The sequence below is a fragment of the Struthio camelus genome, chromosome 2 (genome assembly GCF_040807025.1).
Source record: "Struthio camelus isolate bStrCam1 chromosome 2, bStrCam1.hap1, whole genome shotgun sequence".
Classification (NCBI taxonomy): Eukaryota; Metazoa; Chordata; class Aves; order Struthioniformes; family Struthionidae; genus Struthio; species Struthio camelus.
Window position 1 is genome coordinate 10083216 of NC_090943.1, and position 20740 is coordinate 10103955.

Here is a 20740-nt window from a genome sequence, read left to right on the forward strand (position 1 = left end):
AGAAATTCTTGTTGCATCCACCTAAGACCTTTTTACCACTTCTTCCTCCCTCAGCTCATCTGCATCACTCTCCAACCCTACTGCTCTGCTCATGCACCATTACTGATCCCCACCCATGGTTACCCTACGCAGCAGTATGTTACAGTGAGCTGCAGCTCATGAGGGTTAGGGTCAGAGCAAGAGGCTCATAGAAACCCTTCACGGTGTTTGCAAGATGGCGTTTGCAAGAGAAGCCAGTTGTCCTGTTTCTCAGCACTATGATCTGCACTAGCGAGTCACTCTGCAGAACACAGCTCAACAGAACAAGGCACAAATCTCAGCATATATTGGTAAGACATCCTTCTCCTTCAGATGACAGAATGCCGAATTCAGGACAGAAGAGGTCTTCCCCATCACCCAAGTTTTGGTGTCAGTTTGGTACCAAATGGAAGAGCCCTACTGGCTCAGAATGGACCATCCCCGGAAATTACATTGTGAAGTGTAGGGAGAGGGCTGGATGAATCTGGCTTGCATTTTATCAGCACTCAACGCCAGCGTTAGATAGAAAGTTCAATTGCTAGGAGCTTGTCTCCTGTGTATTTCATCTTTGACATCTAAGGGACTGCTGCCCACAAGTCTATTGCCAGTTTGTGAAATAGATTGGAGATGATATCACACTCTTCGCTTCTTATAATCTGGAAAAAGCGGCTTTGCCTCTTCAAGCCCTTATTCCCTTTCCCATCGTCTCTGTTTTACCTTATTAGACCACCCTTTTGTTTGGACAGGAACCGTCTTGTCCTGAGCTTGTGCTGTACCTTCAGCAGTGGCCCCGCTCTCTCAGCAGGTTTTTAATTGACATTGGCATGTTAAAAAAAACAAAGAGAAAGTGGAGATCTGTTAGCCATTGTGTGCCTTGCTTTTTCCCTGCTTTTTGCCTTCCCATTTTAAGCCAATCGTAGGATGTTACTGCAGTCACGATTCAGAAACCAAACCACATGAGCAGCCACCGACCAGGCAGTGACGGCGCTCTGATCCCTGGGACCTGGCAGAGGTGCGAGGTCTGGGCTCCTCCGCGAGAGACCCGGCCGCAGCCGCTGTCTCCGCTGGGCCAGGCGCGAAGTCAGCACGCTGGACAGCAGGGCTGCGCCGCACCGTCCCTCGGGGCTGACCTTCCTGCGCCAGCTTGGAGATGCGCACCATCGTCAAGAATGAGAGGCAACTTCATTTTTACATTTAACCTAATCCCAGAGAACAGGATGCTACAGTACGAAGCTTTCTCCTTAATGCTGTGCTCCTCAAGCAGTTTGATATTTGTGTTTTTTACCAATTGTACACAGGTGTTAAGACATGTGTCACATCACAATAACTTTTCTTATTTAAGCAGATAACAAAATGTTTTGGGTTCTTATTCCTAACAGGTAAAAATTAAGCTTGTTCCACACTGTCAAAAGAAGTCTTAGCTGTGTTGCAGCTACTTAAAAGAACTTTCAAGATACACTACTTTTTGAGGTTGGAAAGTGTTCTTGTCCTGAAATATTTTGCCTAAGCTTAGTTGCTTTGTCTAACTAAACCAATGAACTGATGTGTGACCCGAAGATGATGACCGCAGTTTTATATCAGTGAAAACTTCAAAGCGGCATTTTCATTGCAGACTGTAAAACTGTCCTAAAATATTCACAGACATACTCTGCATCAGGAAACATATACATACTCAGGTATTCATGCATTTTTATTTACCTTCGAAACATTACAATAATTTGATTCTAAAGATCTAATCACACAGAAGTCTAAAAAGCCTTTGTATTCAGCCAGGATTGTTCAACAGCTTCTGAGGAAATGATTAATATTACTGCAGTTGCACTGAGTAGACAAGATTATTAATTAAGACATATTGGTTTGCTCTGGTGCTCTCTATCCTCAGCTGAAGATCTGTCAAGTTGTTGTAGTTTGTACAAAAGTTTTCTCTGCATACCAGTTCTCATTCTTCTAAAATGAGAACTCATGTGAAGTGTTTACACTTTTAAAGATCTCAGGGTATTTACTAAAAAAATTGGTAAAATTCCTACTGACTATACTCTGAACAGATTCAGTCCAAAAATATATTTGTTACAGAATTAAAGGTAACTTACTGTCTTTCCAATGGACAACTGCATCATTATTTTCGGGGCTTTCAAGTCTGGCAGCAATTTTCAGTAGTCCTGTGTTCTGCAGAACGAGGGTCTTCCAAGGAGACTTGGGTCTGAATTGCTGCAGAAATGAAATCGAGCCTCCTAAAGAGAGGAAGAATGATTCAATTGTGCTGTTCTAGGCTGAGATTTAGGAGAAGGGAGTTCAGTTCTGCCCTAAGGCCAAACTTCCCATATGACCTTGGACAATCCACCTGTGAATGTCTATGCTGCAATGCAGTTGTGTGTGTAGATGCTCAGATTAGTATGGGAAGCAGTCTCACTGTGATAAATCAGTGTATCTGGAGCCTCATGTTATTGTGGCTGGGCTATTTCTGGGTCCCGAGCCAGCTCTAAATGGTATCTTTACACTGATCTGCATGGCAGCCCTGAGGGTATATCTATACTGCAGCCACAGACCTGAGAAGACTAGAAAATTAGCCTATACTGATTTCTAAACTGCTGCAATAGCTGAGGTAGCTCAAATATCACTGTATACCATTAGTCCTCCTGCATCATTTTATTCTTCATTTTAAAATGGGGATGATAGTGCTGACAAGTGAGGTGAGGATAAGTACTCGGAAAAGTGTCCGGTAATAGGGTTATGGTATTCGGTGTAAATCAGGCCCAAGACATTAAAAGTGACCTCGAGTGCTCACCTGCTTCTTAGCTAGGTGTTTACTTACTACAGTATTGAACACTGAGAGCTCTCCCTTACGTTATACATATTTGCATGCAAAAATGGAGTCCAGCAAAACTGTATTTTGGTGCACTAGTCTTCAGTTCCATTTACGTCTGTCTCAGATTCCCTGACTGTTGACCAGAGATAATAATTTACCCTTGTGATGAGCTTCAGAACCTTTGGATGGAAAGAGGTTTCTGTTTTCGGGGTCAGAACAAACACACACAGCAGAATCACTAGCTATCCCTGCGCTAGCAAACCAAAGAGGGCAGTTTAGGCAGCTGCCCCCACCCAAGGGCTCTCCAAAAGTTAGGGCCTGCACTGCCCAACAGCAATGAGGGGAAGGACATTTTCTGAGGGGAAGGATATTTTACACTATCGTCTCATTTTCTCCCCCATCAGGGCACAACTGGGCCCTTGTCTCAGCACACGCAACGAGATCTGGTCCCTTTTGCAGGGCCGTGACCATTCCTTAGGCAGATATGTATATGAAAAGATACTGTTCTGGTTGATGGGGAAGAGCGTAACTAAACAAAGTCCTTCGGACTTTCACTCTCTGATTAAGCACTGCTCTTCTGATAGATTTCTGTTTCTTTCACATTTACTCTGTGGGATTTTTTTTTCAACATATTCTTTCCCTGTGCTGTTTGGATATAAATCTTGCTGTTTTTCCTCCATCAGATTTTCAGTTCTCACTTTTGCTCTAGCTTTTGCCGTGGTCCCACTTTAGTTTGACTGAAGATTTGCTGATAGACTGGTCTATCTTATAGTAAATACTATTCCGTCAACTTACACACGGTCTTTTAATGCACCGCCATTGCTATAGTCAAGACTGCAGACTGCACTAACACAGACGTCTTTCTGGAACCTCAAACTAAAGTTGGCCTTGCTTAGATGATACTCCATCTGGAAATACTCATGACTATACCTGTTATGATGGGTAATATTTATACACCATTTAGCAGGAATAAGACTCGATCTTTGCCTTTGCGGAAAGTCTCTTTTCAGTTATTGGGGCTTGTATGTGCTGAGAGAATGTAAACTTCTTTTTTACTTCAGTGGATTTAGGATTAAGCCCTAAAAGGAAAGAGATATCCTCCTCATCAATGAGGAGACTCATACAGAGCATCCTACAGTGAATAGCCTGCTGGTTTCTCCAGGACTTTGCTGAGTGATATGTTGTATGGCCGGTGCTAATGACTTGCACAAAAAACCGTAGCTTTGAAATAATAAAATAATGTTTAAATTCTGTTGACTAATAAGATCATGAAAGCTACAACACACACAGATAAACATAGGAGGGAAAGAGAGGCGCAGAAAGGTGTTATGTCTTGAAAAATGTCAAGAAGTCAATGGCAAGACTAAGAACAGGAACAGGCAGTCTGACTCCCAGGCTGGGCCTCTAGGTGCAAGAAAACACTGTCTCTCTTCCAACAGCGTTCACTCTTTTTATCTTAGCATAAGGCTCAAGTATATAACCATTGAGGGGACCATGTCAACCCAAGCATTAGATACTCATCTGCTCCAGTAAGGAAACGCCCAGACATTTTGGCATGCCTCTGCCATGGTGTCAAACAATCCTTTCCTCAGAAAGCAGCACCAGCATGTGGTGGTGAGATGTACAACATCGTGGCATTGTATCAATAATACCAGGCAATGTCCTTTGAAATTTTCATTTACATTGTCCTTTGAAATTTTCATTTACATTAGATGGACCGCCACAATATCTGGCACATTCAGATGCATAAAACTTAGAAAGCAGGAATAACGAAAGCAACGGCTGTGGAGTCGCCCCGATAGGCTGGTCATTGCCTGATTTCCTGTAGAACTGTTTTAATTGCAGCAGGTGTTTTTCCTTCAATTTCTGTTTAAAGACTAAAGGGCTTTTCCTTCGTTATTTCTTCATATCATACAAGGTATTCTAACAGCTGCTGGAAGTGGAATACTGTGTTAACAATATATAATTTAGTAAATATGTCCATATTGACACTGAAGAAAAACCTGAGATTGCACAACTGTACTGTGTGTTTTTATCGTACTGTAAGTACAGTTTCAAACATAATGAGATTTATTCATAGCATATTTACTCCACTGCAGTGAGCATAAATATGTAAATGTCTGAGGCTTAGACCGGGAATTGCTTACTGCTGCTTTCAAGTCATGCAGCCCTCTCTGCACTCTAAATGCAGGCTGACAGCAGAAAAGGCAGAACTGCACTTCCAAGGAAAGCATTACAGAAGGATCAAGCTTGCATATCATTACCTTACCCCGAATCCTAATACCGACTGACAGTGGACACACAGCTGCAGCTTTCACACTACTTTAACAGAACAACTACACAGAGAGAGAGCGAGCGAGCGAGCGAGCGAGCAAACATTGCTGATTGGGGCAGCTCCCACTGGAGTACGATTTGAAGGAAGGAAGCCCCCTTTCAATACGATCCTAATATGACACAAAATAATTTTGTGTTGAAATACATACAATTGAAGGGAGCCGATTTTGTGCGCTAGTTGTCAGGAATAAACAGGACAGCCGAGTGCCTGGCCCCAGCACTCCGAGGAAATCTTATCTGAGTGAAATAAATATGAAATACATGTTGGGAAAGTTATTCTGCTGAAGCCAGCTGATGCAGTTCTATCGGCTTCTGTGGATTAGGAGCCATCAGAGACCTGTTTCAAAGGCTAGCAGGCATAAGTGACTATGTAAAGGTGAGGGAACTTTACATGGGAGTATATATATAAAGGTGAGGGAAAGCTTATAGCTTCCTCTGAGGCAGAAAGCTCCAAGTTGCAAATAAATAAATAAAAAGAAGCAGTAAAAAAATTGCTCACAAGGCAATTACTGAAGGGTAGTTGGAGCAAGTGAGAATAATCCCAGCTTCACAGCTGGGATTTCAGCTCTAAACAAATATCTGAGTAACCGTCTTTAGCTATGTACACATTTTAATTCGCACCTTTCCACTCACTTATTGCTTCTGTGCTAGATACACTTAAAAAAGTGAATCAATTGCCCATAAAAGGTGTCAGATTGTCAACAGCGGAAATGAAATCCCATGGTCACTAGGCAGACGCTGAAGAGCACTACAAGCTCCCACTCCGCTTCCACCGCCTAGCCAATTTGCCTCCCGTGTAACCTGGAAGGTCTCTCTCATTATAATTGGTACTTGGTCCTGGCTAGAATTCCTCCAAGCACTTCTAATACAACACGGTCCCTTTAGACCTTGCCTTAGTGCCCATGTTCAAGCATGAAGAATTCAAGCTGGAACAGGTGCAGAGTAGGCTGATTAATACAATCTGGGGAACAGGGAGTCTTTCACAAGCAGAGCTGCCAACACTATCAATTTATGTGGCAGACAACTGCTCTGGGCAGTGACCTACTGGATTTCCAGCTATCTGGCAGCTCAGGTTCTTGGATGCCGGGAAATTCAGGATAATTTTACAGAGCTCACACAGAGCCACTCGACATGGTAGGAGCAGTCAGTCTGATATGACCCAGGTCCCTAGAACGGTGCAGAGTCGATTCGTGTTTGTCACTTCTGGATCTGCAAGGGTAGACGTATATAAGTATAAGTATATAAGGGGAACTCTACCTAACACTGTAAAGGCTGGCTGCTGTCCGTGCTTGTGTTGGAATGGGAAAGAAAAATGCTGGGAAGGAAGAAATGCCCCTTACGCTAAAGGAGAATATCCGCATATAAGAACAAACAGGTGTGGATTGGCCAGGAATGCATTTATACTGTGAACTTGAAGGTCCCACCCAAATACTAGCATAATGATGTTGCAGAATAACCTGCCAATGAGGGAAGCGGAGGTAGCAGCTTAGCTACTTTTCAAAAGAGCTTGAACTTTTATGAAAGGATTGGATTAAAAATTGGCTGCAATATTAGGGATTAAATCTGGTAAACCCAAAGATCACATCCTATTTTCAACCTTATGTTCCTTTCTCATATAAAGGATATTATCTTCTCTCCTGTCCTTTCCTCCAGCCTTTCTCTGGAATACCTTCTAGTAATAGTCTTTCTCCCTGAGCACTAGCACTAGTACGATTCTGTGTTTTATCTTATTAAATTGCCAGTTCTTTGTATCAGCATTAATTTCTTTATGTTTTCTGCATGGCTGAAAATCACAAAGATAAAGGATCACAGACCTTCACACGGCGTCATTCGGCTTAGCTGACAATCTGATCCGATCCTTAAAAGAACTACCTTGAAATCAAAAGATTGTATCCCCACTTTCTTGAATTGTGTAACCTCCCCCATCTTTTCTAAACTTTACAACATAATCATAATTGTCGCACTCTGAAATCAGCAATGAATGAAACTCATTTAAGGTCCTGGCATCTTGAAGTCGCTGGAAATCTCCTGAAGATCAGACGCTAGAATTTCCACCTCAGCTGAGAGCTGGTACTTTGCAAATAAAAACTACACAAATCCTATGAATTTCACCCAGAGAAAGCCACCGGTAACAACCTTTCTTGTTACAACTCCCCTTATAAAAGTCCATGAGAATCTTTAATACTAAGCCATAAAGTATCGAAAGAAAAGACAACAAGCTAGAACTTAAAAAATAAAGTCTTTTTAATTAACGATTTAAAAACAGAAGGAGGCACCTTATGTACCTTTTTCTTATCTGTCAGATAAAGACCTCTTGGGTAAGCTTGGTAAATCCTTATCTGCTAGATAAAGGACCACTATGATGGGCCTTATCGCTTAATTAAATCCCAGTACTATGTACAATGAAGTCAATAATTTGTTATACAACACAGCACTACAAAGTGGGTCTGCATCGGCCAATGCATCTCTATTGGTTCTCTGTACCACACCATGCTGCAACGGGTCATGTTCCATAACCTGCTCCTGGGCAGCAAGGAACTCATTATCGAAAAGGTGCCCAGCGTAATGCAGATAGCCTGTGATAAATAAATCTGTTGGATCGACTAGATAAACTAAGGTCCCAGAAAGAAACTCATTCGATACGTAGAGCCTTATTCTGTCAGTTTTCCTTGTAAGGAAGTCAGTGGAATGTGAAAGGTTTGTGGATTTTGGCCTAAATAACATACGGATGCTGTTAATCAATGCAATGGGAAAATACAGATTACCAAAATTAACGTTCAAAGATATTGTGAATTCAGTGGAACAAACTCAGGTATTGGAAAAACACATGATGAGGTCTAAATCCCGACCATCCTTTTACTCATTAAGGTTCACATGTTCACATCACTCAATGCCCGCACGTATCAGCATAAAAAGACAGACTGGTCAATAATAGCTATAGCACCAAATATAACACTAGTTCTCCCTGAATACTAAACCCAGTCCAAATGATTCTCTTTTCTATACTGACAAACATATTTGCATAAAGATGTCTAATACTTGCAGCGCTTCATTTCACTAATTGGCTTATCGGTAATGTGCTCGGGTGATCTATTCCTGAAACTACTGGCAGTAACACTTCTGTACATATGGATAACCCATAAAATTATGTGCATTGCATCTCTAAATCGCTGACGGACTCCATTATAGCCTCAAACCATTTCCCATTAGGCCGAAAACTTGATTCTTCCTTACTCACTACAGCAAGGATGAAAACGGCTTGATCCGGCAATGTGCACCGAAGCTCTACACACCACGAGTCCTTTCCTGGTAAAGGAGGAAAATTTCAGAGTTGAGATCTGCTACAGCCTGCACTCCCACTCAGCCCTGTCAAAATACAAACTCTATAGCTGCTCTATGTCTATAGACTCTACAGACTCCATAGGATTTGTTTTCCTTTGACCTTTGTCAAGACAGGTCTCCCATAGTTAAGATTTACCATTTTGCTCACCTAAAGGATGTAAACAGAGGAAGTTCACACAGCTAGCTTAGATTAGGCACCTAACTTTTAGACAACTAGAGCTAGAGAACGTTTATTATTCCCTCAGAAAGAATTCCTGAGAAGTCTCTGAGTATGCAGCTGCAGCAGGGCTACTACACACCTCTGTCCATGAAGGATGGGACATCAAAATTCTTGGGTGCTCAATGACAGAAGATCTAGATATGGACTTTGTTCACACTGCAGATGACGATTGCTTTGAAGGGTGTTATCTTTATTTATTTATGTCAATGATATGTTCAGAGTTGCACTGTTAATATTGAGTAGGAAAAACTCCTGTCTGGAAGTGACTTTAAGTAGAGGCAGTAGAGGACAAATCAGTAGAGGACGAACCAGATCCCAGGTGGACATGGATCAGTGCATGAACTGTGCAAACTAAACCACCTTTCCATCTTCCGGGATTGTGAGGCCCAGTTTGGCCACTGGGATGGCTGACTACTGGGATGAGCTGCAGTAACCATAAAACTACTCTAGATTATGCCAGCCAACATCACTGTTGGTGCTATTTTGTAAACCGAGCCTCTTTGGATGTCTACATCCAGAGGATCTGCTGCCATCACATCCTTCCTACATCTCAACCATAGTTTCATAAAGCTGAGGGCATGAAAATTGCTGCCAGGAACCACTGATATTGAGGCCAGTCTAGACACACTCTGAGTTGCTAAAGTGTTGTGTAGAAGTTCTTGGATTTCACAGCTGGGTACTTCTAGCAAATCATTTTCCTTTCTAAGCATAGTCCCTAAGGATTTCCCTATAAATGCATAGACCTAGTTCTTGCATGCCTGGCAAAGCTCCTGCTGTATACTTGCCAAGTTTTAAAGGGCAAAGAATCAACAGCTGATAATTTACGCCAGGAACCTACAATGATCCAAATTCATCCCCTGTGTAATTCTGGTAAAGCCAGTAGAGTTCCAGGGGAGAAGAAGTTGGCTTAGCAAAGTAAATTTTTGCTGGCATTTGAGAAATACACAATATCAATTAAAGCAGAGCTAATTATTGCTACTATTACTTGCATTGCAGTAGTTCCCAGAGGCCTTTAACAGGATTACAGCCTTCTGGTACGAGGAGTTGCTAGGAACATAAGCTCTGATCTGGAAGCTCACGTACGATAGCTAATATTTTGTTCCTGTGCAGAATGGGACTAAGTTCAACAGGGCTCCACAGAGCACAGCGTTCTCTTCCTCCATATGGGCAACAAGAATCTGGGCCACAAAAGTCGCTTGTGATGCTTTAGGCTTTGCCTACAGCCATCATATGTCTTTCAGCTCTTACAGAGTGGAAGAAGCAAGGTTGGCCTATGTCCAGAGAAAGCAAGCCCTTCCCCAAAATCAGCATTTGGGCAAGGCCAACAATGCCTTACATTGGCTCCTCATCAGGAAACCTCTTCTCAGGAAACAGTTCTAATATTTGCTTTTTCTGATATGTTCATCAGGGGATAGATACATCCCCCTTTGCATAAGAACGGGGCATCTTACTTAGACATTTTCTTTACTCTAAGTTATTCTTGAAAGGAGGGACTGCCTTACGTTTGCCACCTTCACTCTGATTCACCTGCTGCCACGGTCACCAGATGGGCTTCCTGGTGAAACAAAGCAAAGGCTTACTCAGTAAGACTTCCAGCATCCAGACTGAACAAATTCCACAAAATTACAGATAAAATGCTGTAACGTGTTTAACACCTGGATTCCTTTGTCATTTCTTGACTTCTTCTTCCCTAAACCCTTAAAACATCCTGCAAACACTGGGGTCTAGTACAATGCCCAGTCTTCTGTGTGCTGCCCTCCACTCACAACCCAAAGCTATGGCCTAAATTTCCTTCCTGCAGCCACAGATACGTCGCTCCATCTTCCCCTTCGGCTCACAATGAATCAGCCAAGGGATGCATATTTCGCCAATTCCAAGCTGGGCTAAGCCTGTGGTTGCACTCCTTGGATATCTGGAGGCCAGCGTTGCTTCACTCGCCTTCAGCTTGCTTGCTGATTACTGCTATCCAATTTATACCCTTCAGCCTGGGTTGGTTGCTAATAACTTAAGTGATATTTTACACTATATTTCCGTAATTTATTATGGAATAATAAATTAATAAATAAACTTCCATTCTATTGAGATTTTAATCTTTCTAGGGACTCCACACATGAAGCACTAATAACGCGCTTGACAGACACACTGCTTGCTTAGACCATCTCTCAGGATACAAGGCTTCCTATTCTCCCACCCCAGCAGCTGTTACAGTGGTCCTTAGGTCACATTGCTCTGAAGAAATTACAACTGAAATAAGATGCATCAAGTGGACTGCAGACAAGAAGCCAGAAAAGCTGCAACAAGTGGATAAACAACTAACAAGAACGAGGGAGAAAAGAGAATGAAAATTACTGTGATAACAAAAGCTGATAAACATGAACGCTGCCCTCAGTTCTGCAACTGTGGTTTGTCTGGAGGCTGTAATATACTTAAAATGTTTTTTGTTCAAAATTTACCACACCAAGATTTTTCCTCTATTTTCTTTTTTGTTTTAATCCTCAAATCTCTGTGGAATATGTACAAAGAGAACACATATTTCATCTGTCTGTATTTTTAAACAGGTACTGCTGCCTCCAAAGATTGCTACTATCATCAACAGGTCGTAGATCATACCCAGAGGCACCTGTAAGAGGGTAATTTTGCATACCTCATTTGTACACTTTAAATCCAGAATTTCCTGTCAGGTGAAATAAATCGTCTGCTTCATCACACAGCATTGCTGAAATAACCACAGGTCTGTATGTTTTGGTTGAGTTTGTTGGCAGACCTAGTCCGAAAACAGAATTAACTCTAAACGGAAGACAACTGCCTTGGAGTTAGACACCAGCTGGAGAGGTACGAGAGGTTCATCATATGAAGGCTATTGGCGAAATTGAAGCATGGACCATGGGTCCAGGGCAGCTTGCAGTGCTAAGAAAACAAAGATGCAAGCTCAGAGTGAGTAGGAAAGCAAGAGAGCTCATGAAGAAGTAACTGTGGTAAAAATAAGTCAGCAGCATATTTTATCTATCTGTCTATCTTATTTCCTCTACCTTAATTTTGAGTGCTCAATGGAATTAAAATTGGAAGTTTGCTTAACTGTATTTCTGACTGCTGGCTTTTTAACCACTTGAAAGGATGTGCAAAAAATAAACAATAATTTAAACAAAAAAAGAGATTAAAAATGAGTATGTCTATTCTAAAAACAAGCTAGTAATTATTTTGGAAAAAAATATTAAAATCCAAAGCTAGAATAAGTAAAACTGAGAATGACTATTGCAGTGGAAACAACTTATGCAAGTTAGGACACAACAATTTTTATTGATATGTTTCAAACCTTTAGAAAAAAAGATATGAGTACGACGAGAATACTAATGCCAGTTTACAAAGGGGACCCTGAGGCAGCCAATGCAAAGCAACCTGTTCGACTACTGCAGCAAGCCGGTGCAGAGCCAGGTTTACAATATAGGTTTCTTGACTCCTGGCTCAGTTATGTACTTAATCCCTTTGCAAAACAGTCTGTTGGATTCCCAATCACAGCTGGCCTTGTACTGGAAGACACGCTAACAAATACATCGTTTGTGCAGAATGTTCAGAAATAGTTAATAAATTGATCATGATGAGTCCATATAAAGTCATGGAGTTCATACAAAGTGGGAGGTTTTCTACAGAATCCAGAGCAACTATAGCCCCTGGAATTTGAAAACTCGCTGAAAGTCCTGAGCAAAGGTGAGTAGAGTCACTGTACTTGTATTTGTCATTGTAATTACGGTCTCTAGCCCACTGCTAAGTTCAGAAAAGTGGAAATGGACACTTTTGTGTACCAGAAACGTGCAAAATGACTGAAGGTCCTGTATGTTACCAAATACAGTAATAGTGAACTATCCTGCTATTCCTCTTCAACAGCGAATAGCTGTGTTAAGCAAATCCAAGGAAAAACACAGTAACTTGATTTGCATTTGGATTGTCAGGCACTGAAAAGCCAATCAGCTATTAAAATGCATGTAGAAGATAAAACACCTATAAAATACACTTGTTCACATCTGTATGCCACTAAGATGCTCACTGTGAATGCTGCTTAACACTTCATTTCCCATCCTCAAACACAAAGGATACAAAGAATTATGAAAAGCAAGGAGAGCTGTGAATTGTACCAATTTGCTGCTGGCTAATTCTCACCCCACACAGTTCTCCATTCTCCATCCAGACTTTAAATTAAGAGCCCTGCCATGCCAGTAAACCCTTTAGTGTTGCAAAAGAGCTGCCCAAAAGAAAGATTGCTACGAAGGTGTGATGGTTGAAATCCTGGCCCCACTGAAGCCTCCCGTTTTTACCATTCCGTTTCACCAGTCAGTCCCCATTGATTTCAGCAGCATTCCCAGTTCACTTGCTGCCTCCATGCCAGGCAATCAAAGCTGGACAGAAGAACTATGTACTGACTTACTAGGAAAGTTAATTTGGACTGTTTGCTAAATTAAGAGTCAGAATTTGGCTGTGAGTTTGCAGAAATCTATATATAGGGTAAATCTCAAGCTGTACAGTTGTGAAGGAAGGTAAAAAAAAAAAAAAAAGAGAGACCAAATGCAACGCAGAGATGGGTCTGTAGGGAGTGGGAACAAAGTGACATGAGAACTTCCCTATTCTCCCAGCGAGGGTTTAATCAGATAATGCCGATAATTTAAATACTAACATCGTTAACTATTTCCACAAGGATTTGTCCACCTGGGAAAGTTTTGTCAGTTACTTGAACTAGTCCTCTTATACTAATGCAAGGCACCGTTATTTTGTTTTAGCTCAAATTAGGCTTCTTCTCAAGTTGTACACACTAGAAGTTTGTTTTATATCAAGGCAGTGTTTTATATTGCATTTAACCTGCTCTAACTCTATGGAGCCCCACACGCCCTGCTCCCACATTAAACGGAAAACCAATGACGCTTTTTAGTGGATTATTTTGTGGCAGCGGGGAGCTGAACTGATCGACGCTGCAGCCATTGCTGGCAGACAAGGACGACGGGTTTCAGCATCAGCCTCCAGTGAAACTGGATTAAGCGCAATAAAAACCTATAAAATAAAATCATAGAACTTATAAAATAAAAATATATGCAACAGAGAGCTGTGAGCAGAGAGGAAGAACAAACTACATGGACTGAACAGCTTCAATTTAGTTTATCTGAGCATACACAGGCAGGCCTGAAAGGACGGAGCACCCCAGATCGATGCAACGTATCCCAGCCTCTGTTTTGGTCCATTGTAATCCCATTACTCATGTTTCCTCTCACCCGAGAGGGAGCTGGAGGTCGGGATTCCAGCTTGGGGATTCAGCTGTTTCCCCCGTGCCCCGTCCGCCGAGCTGGGGGAAGGCAGCGCGACCCACGCTCCCTGCGGCCTGGCGGGGCCGGGGCCGGGGCCGGGGCCGGGGCCGGGGCCGGGGCCGGGGTCCGTCCGCCCTCCCTCACGCCGCCATGTCACAGCCCCGACGCCTCGCCCCTCACGGCCTCCCAGCCCCTCCCCCCACCCGCCACCAGCCACTCTCGCGCATGCGCGCTCCCCACCCCCGGCCAGCGCATGCGTCCGGAGGGACTCAGCCCCTCCTTTCAGCACATGCGCACTGCAGCCGAACCGGCCCGGCCGGCTCGGCGGGGCGCAGGCAGCTTTGCGCATGCGCAAACGGCGCTGTTGCTGGCCAGCGCAAGGGTTGTCTCGGCTCCGGCTAACCAACCAGCGGCGCGTGCTGTTCCCCCTCCCTGCGGGGGAGGGACCGGTCCTCCACCGTCCCGTGATGCAGCGCGAGGGAGGCGGCGGCAGCAGCGGCGATAGCGGCGGTGGCGGCCGCCATGTTGTGGTAGTTTGTTGTTCTGCTGCGGTTGCTGCGCGCGGAGAGGCCGCGGGAGGGGAAGCGGCGGCGCGGTGAATCCGGGCCCTCCCCCGGCCCCCCTCTCCCCGCCGGCCCTGCGAAGGGCGCGGAGGCGCCGCCGGGAGCCGCCGCCGCCGCCTGGGCAGGACGAGGAGCCATGGCTGCCGCCCTGGGAGGAGGAGCAGGTGGGTGCCCGCGGCCCGGCGGCGGGGGGGCCTCGGCGGAGCGGGGCGGCGCGGCGCGGCGCGGAGCCGGGGCCTAGCGGCGGGCTGGGGCGCGCGAAGCGCCTGAAACTGACGCGGCCCTGGTCAGTTTCGGCGCGGGGCTGCGGGCGGCGCCGCTGCCCCCGGCTCTGCCTCCCTCCCCCCCCCCCCCGAGCGCCCACTGGCGCCGGGGCCGCGCCGCCGAGGGGCAGGCCGCAGCGGGGCGGGTAGGTCCGTTTTCAGCTCTGTGTTTATTTAGAGGCCTTCGTTCCCCTAGTTCTTACAGCCGTGGCGCGTGGCCTGCTTGAACAGCTTATTTCTGGTTGAGGGAGTAACTGTAACTTGTTTTGCAGACTTCCCAGAAGCCGAGGGTTACACCTGGCAAGGGTAAAACGAAGCCAGTACTTGACGCCAGGACTCTCAGGCGGGTTGCTGCTCTCCCTCTTGACTGGGGACACTTTTACCTGCAGCACTCAATGTGACGAGTCAAAACCCTATGCTGCTCTCATTGGTGTCTGGAGCAAACTTTAAAATGAGAGCTTTTGGATGAGTGATTTAAAAAAAAGAAGACTTGTCGGGGTCACATCGAAGTGTTCAATAGAGAAACAGTTGAAGGAACGTATCTAGTTATGGTGCCATGGGCCTTGTTTTCACTAGGAATAAAAGTTTTGTTAAAATGTTGTTCAGAGTGTCAGTTAACTACTTGTTTTTGCACAAAAGCTGGTGGTGATGTTCTTTATCTAGCTGTCACAGTGAAGAGTGTGACTTGTTCTTCTGATCGCTCACCTGAGAGGTGAGACTGTTCAGTATTCTAGCTTAATTAGTAACAAAGCACATGAACACAAATTGGCTACTCAAGGTAAATATTATAAATAAGTTCTCAAAAACGGGCAAGTTTTTAGGGGAAGATTGGGAATGACAGCACTGTAAAATACTAAATAATTGAATATTTTGGGCCTTGGTTTAATGGTGTTAAATATATTGCAATAAATAAGATTGAAACTGTTAAACGTACTTCTGAACGCTAGGCTTTTCTTAGTGGATTTTACACAAAAGAAATATGCAACCTTTTTTGGAAACAGGCTGCTAGTTAAAGCCAATGGTAGTAACAAACAGGGGGGAAAAAAACATACAAGGTGAAAAGACTAGAAATGTAGCTGTGTTTCTCAGCCTAGACCTGTGACTTTTTTTCCTGAGTTGACGTTTTAGCTGTAGGAAGTAATGTTTTAGACTCAGTTCTTGGGTACTTAAAAATAAGTAAGTAAAAAAGAAGACTTTAAAATATGGAGATAACAGCAACCAAATATTTTTGTTTAAATTAAAAAAAAAGGTCTTACTAATGATTGGTTAAAAAAAAAAACCCACAAAAGTTCTTGGAAGAATAGTTGGAATTTTACGTTGATATCGTTGCAAGGTGGCAGCTGACAAGGTGAGATAGCTTTGGCTTTGAAGATGTGAGTTAAAGTTTAAACTTGCTGTAAGGGTATGCTACAGGGCTTAAAAGTGAAATGACTGTCACTGCTGGACATCTTAAGTACTTCTGTTGGGACAGAAGGAAAGTAATTTGTCTGGAGGGTCTATAGAGAAGCAGTATTTATAGGCTGTTTGGTCATGAATAATCTTTTAGGCTCTTGGGAAACGCTAGCTTGATGCATGAGAGTAGAGTAGTCATATGTGCTGTTTCTGTGACGAGATATTTGTGTAGGTGCAGCTAAACTTTTTAAGAATGTGAGTAAAGACTCTTTCAGTGACAGGATTCCCAAACGTAACCTGGAAGGTTTTCAAGGGGTGCTCTCCGAGGTCTTTGGAAGTGGTTCACAACTTCATATTAATTTATAAGCTCCTTTACCATGCAGCCTGATTCCAGTTGCTGCTTACTCTATAGTAGCTATATTGAAATACATACATTCAGCCCGTGCATACTGGAGAGGATGAGAGAGTTGGAGGGCTGATAGTCACTCATTACTCTGTTGTTACGGTTAAGTAAACGATTCCCAAACTTGCATATAAAACCAGAGACAACATGTTGAATGTTGGATCTAACATCAACTGCTTATAGTGTAACATTGTATAGTTGCTGACATTTCTTCTTGATGTTCAAAGTTCAGCTGTAAATTGACTGCAGTAATCTCACTCAGGGAGAGATGGATACAGGGGGGACTAAACAACAAATGATCATTTAAAATGTAGCAAGGAGCACTTCTTGCTCTGATTGCCTGTGATCTGATACCGCTGGAACTGTGACTGCTGAAGCGTGAGCTTCGGTAAGTGAAGCTGCTGTAATTTTTCTTCCTTCCTGATTAATTCAGTTCTGATGAACTTCAGTAGTTTAGAAGATCTTGAATGCCCACCCCCTTGGGGTGGGATCCATGAACTTTGGCAGATCATGATATGGGATGGGGGGGGGGGGGGAGGAAGAGCTGAAGAGGTTCCCATCTAGATGTTTACCCCATCTTCCTGCCGGAAGTCCTGTACTGAGGGTAGCTGAATAGGTTTATCTCTACCCCTGAGGCTGTTGTGTTATTTCTGTGGTTTGAACTTAAGCTGTGATCAGCTTATTTTCATCTTAAGTGACCTGAGGGCTGCCGTAATACTCTCAGGAAACTTGGTGGTGTTTGGTAGAGTCACTTCCTTTCAGTGGTGTCCTCGCATATTTATCTCTTTATAATCCGCTCCTATCCTGGTGAGCAGACTATGTTTATTCTGAGTCTATTTAATATTGTGTGTAAATTTAAGTAAATTTTCACCTCCCAAAGTGCTCTGTATTTTGAAAAGAAGATAACCTGGATTCACCGTGCTGCTGCCTTCCTCACCAGCACTGTTCCTCTGGTTTGAACCCTGGAAATAGGGAGAAGAGATGAACCCTCTGTCCATGCAGAGCCTCTTTGTAGGTCTATTACATTGTAAGACTTTAACAACCTCTTGTGTTGCTGTTGATGAAACTTGGGGGGCAAAACAAGAAGTGCAGTCCTAGCAGTGCAAGCACCTTTCTCTGCATTGCTGGTCACAATCCAATTCAAAGACACAGGAGAAATTCTCCAGCGTGACTGAAGTGGAATCTGCCTTGCTTTAGGCTTCGGGGACCGGAGATTAAGTCTGATTTTATGCCGAGACTGAAGTGGGTAGAGTGCCGGCCAGGTTTTGGTCTCTGTGGGTATTGCAGCCCACTTCATTAGGCAGCCTGATGCAACTGGCCACTGTAACTTATGGTTACATTGGAGCGTGCATATATCGAAACTCCTAATTGCCAAAGGCCTACAGAGTTTATAGGTCATGAAATATAAATACGTAGTCATGGGCTATTGTACCAATTATGGACTGGATCCAAAAGGTATTACTGCTCGAGCGAGCTTGTGGCAGGCAGATTTGCTTTTAACCATAGCAATTTTAAATCTTTTAATACTGTTTTGAAAAGCTTTTGCTAGAAGTCATGTTCTTCTGGATACTGTTTCACTTCTGGTCATGAAAATTAAGAACGACCTTAGTATCGGTTGTTTTTTAGAGAAGCCAAACTTTGTTTTATTTCGTCAAATACTAAGCGTCTCGGTTTAGATCTTGTAGAACTTATTGTCCAAAATCAAAAACTGATGGTTAGCACTGACCCAACAAAAAAACCTGTGAGCAGCAAATACGATTGGGACTGTGTTATGTTCTGCTGTAATGCCAACCTCGGTTTTAGCTACGGTTTTTGGTGGCAATGAGCGATGCTGGAGAGCTGAAGTTTCTGATGAGTGCCCAAAGCTGCTTGGGAACCGAGCTCATGCAGATTTCATTTAAACTCTTGGACTTCGCTATTCAGCTTGAGGCATTAGGAGTTTAAAATGTTTTTCGAAAGCAAATATATTTTCAAATCCAGAGCAGGCTTTGAGAACGTTTTGGGGGTTCGTTCCTTCCGCCTGTTCCCTGCAAACACCCCCAAAAAAAGAGAAGGAGAGAGAGGTTTCTTTGCAACAGGGATCGGGAGGAGAACTTCTTGGTGGCATGTCACAATTAGTTCTGTTCTTGCTTATAGCTAATGATTTGCTTTGCATTGTGACAAACTCAAACTCAAAAACAAAGCAAAACACTTATCTCCTATGGAAATTAATTTCTTTCTCTTTCTTTGAGAAAGAAAAACACTGTCCTATGTGAGTAATTCAGAACAAAAACATGAAATACACTGGTGGAGGGACCTCTTAGGCAATCCCTACATTGTTCCAGATACTTAGTCACTGATTTCTTAAGGATTGTATGAGTAATTGTAAAGACTATATGTCTGTCCCTGAACAGATAAGCTATGCAGTTTATGTTTGTGTATAGTGTACTTTTGCACGCTTTTTTTTGTGTTTAATGAAAGGGCAGGAGTGAACATGATTTTTTGTCATATGGATAGAGAGCTTGGTTGTCTGTAATAAATGAGACAAGATTCATAGTGTGCTTCATAACATCTTAGATTTAAATCACAGTTTCAGGTTCGAGAGTTCCCGTTGGCCTTATGCTTCTACAACTAGAAAAACAAACAAAATACCCAAATCCCAACAACACCTACCAGCAGGGAAACTTATATTCAGCTGATGTTAATAGCACAGGTACCTTGCTGTCCTGTATTTCAGACTTGGCTGTTGCTCTTGAACCTGTTATTCCTCCTCCGTATCTCATAGCAAGAGATATGAAACTTCAATTTGAAACAGAGTAGGTCTGTCTTTTGTATACTCAATTCTGGGAAATTCAGGCTTTATGATCCCTGTTTTTTGGTGTAACCTTTTGCAATGAAATATGAGGACAAATATTCTGTGCAGATAAACTACTAAAAAGAGATAAGCTAGTAGGAAGATTTTTTAATCTGGAAACTTGTGCTTGAAATGCTGTCAAGTTGTCACGTTGAGAGTGTTTTAAATATGATGCTGAGGAATGGGATAGATCACAATGGAGTTGTTTATGTTCAGAGTTAAATCTAAGCCAAGGTAAGCGGCATTTTTCCACATGGTAGTTGATTTTTCCGCTTTTTTGTCTCTTTATACCCCTCTTACCTGTTCTGCCCAGAAGCAGTGCAGCTTAGTTACTTTGTTAAAAGACCTGTTGGGTGCCTGGTGAGTGACACTTTTTTACCCACTGAGCTTTTGGGTCATTGTTGCAGAAACAACTTTTATCCACCTTATGCATAAGGAGAAATCCTCAATGTTTTTTGAGACCTAAAAATAATAGTATGTCTGGTATTCACAATGGTGAAATGTTGAACTGAGTTAAAACACAAAATTTTGAGCTGTTAAGGGGGTTTATGGGACAGCTTGGAGCCAGCGTTTGGTGTGTTTGTAGGAAGAACAATGCAGTCGTCAAATGTTTTTCCTAGCTGGGAAGTCTTGGGCGTCTCCTTGCAGGGAAATACTCCATCTTAGCAACAGTTGCTATGTAGGACTACCTTTTTAGGCTACATTGGTACCATTGTAAGCTCTGCTCCGCAGTTATCCAGCTGGTTCACCTCCTACGCTCATGAGACTTTCGTGAGAGGGATTGCTGTATAGCTTAGGACTTCCATCTTATGTACAACATGATTAGGGAAGATCTTATTGAAAAGGTGCCTGGAGAGTTGGAAGCTACCGTCAGCGTAGCCAGAGAGAAACGCGGCTTTCGGTCTGTGGATTTCTAGCGTGGATGATCTGTTCTGATTAATCAGGAAAAAAATGTAACAGTTCCTGGCGTATTACTTATAAACCGGAAAATAAGCTGTAGAGCAGCTTACAGCGCTGTCGGTGCTGGGCTAGGATAATCGTAAAGCAAACAGAAAAATTGTTAGTGTAGGGAACCAAGGGTGTTTGGCAGTCCATAGGGTTTTTTTGGTTCGCAACTGCTCAGGCCCTTGGGAGACAGACTTGTCTAAGAACATAGCCAGCTTTTAGTCTGTGCCTGTGTTGCGATTCTCTTAGTACTGCAGCGCTGAAGAGCCAAGCTGTGGATTACTACTTTTGTTTATCCTACATAACTGGTCTTTCCTACTTTCCAAATCTGTC

At 43.2% G+C, this 20740-nt stretch overlaps 1 protein-coding gene across 2 annotated transcripts in view; it reads left to right on the top strand.

Annotated features, from left to right (window-relative positions):
• Positions 1–14355: 14355 nt before the first annotated feature.
• RBM33 (RNA binding motif protein 33) overlaps positions 14356–20740 on the top strand; it is a 102188-nt gene continuing 95803 nt past the window's right edge. Inside the window, exon 1 of one of the 2 annotated variants that reach the window (XM_068934276.1) lies at positions 14356–14735. In XM_068934276.1, the coding sequence (XP_068790377.1) occupies positions 14708–14735 (28 nt within the window). In that variant the 5' untranslated portion in view covers positions 14356–14707. The remainder of the gene's footprint in view (positions 14736–20740) is intronic. The other variant, XM_068934277.1, reaches the window with a different exon arrangement.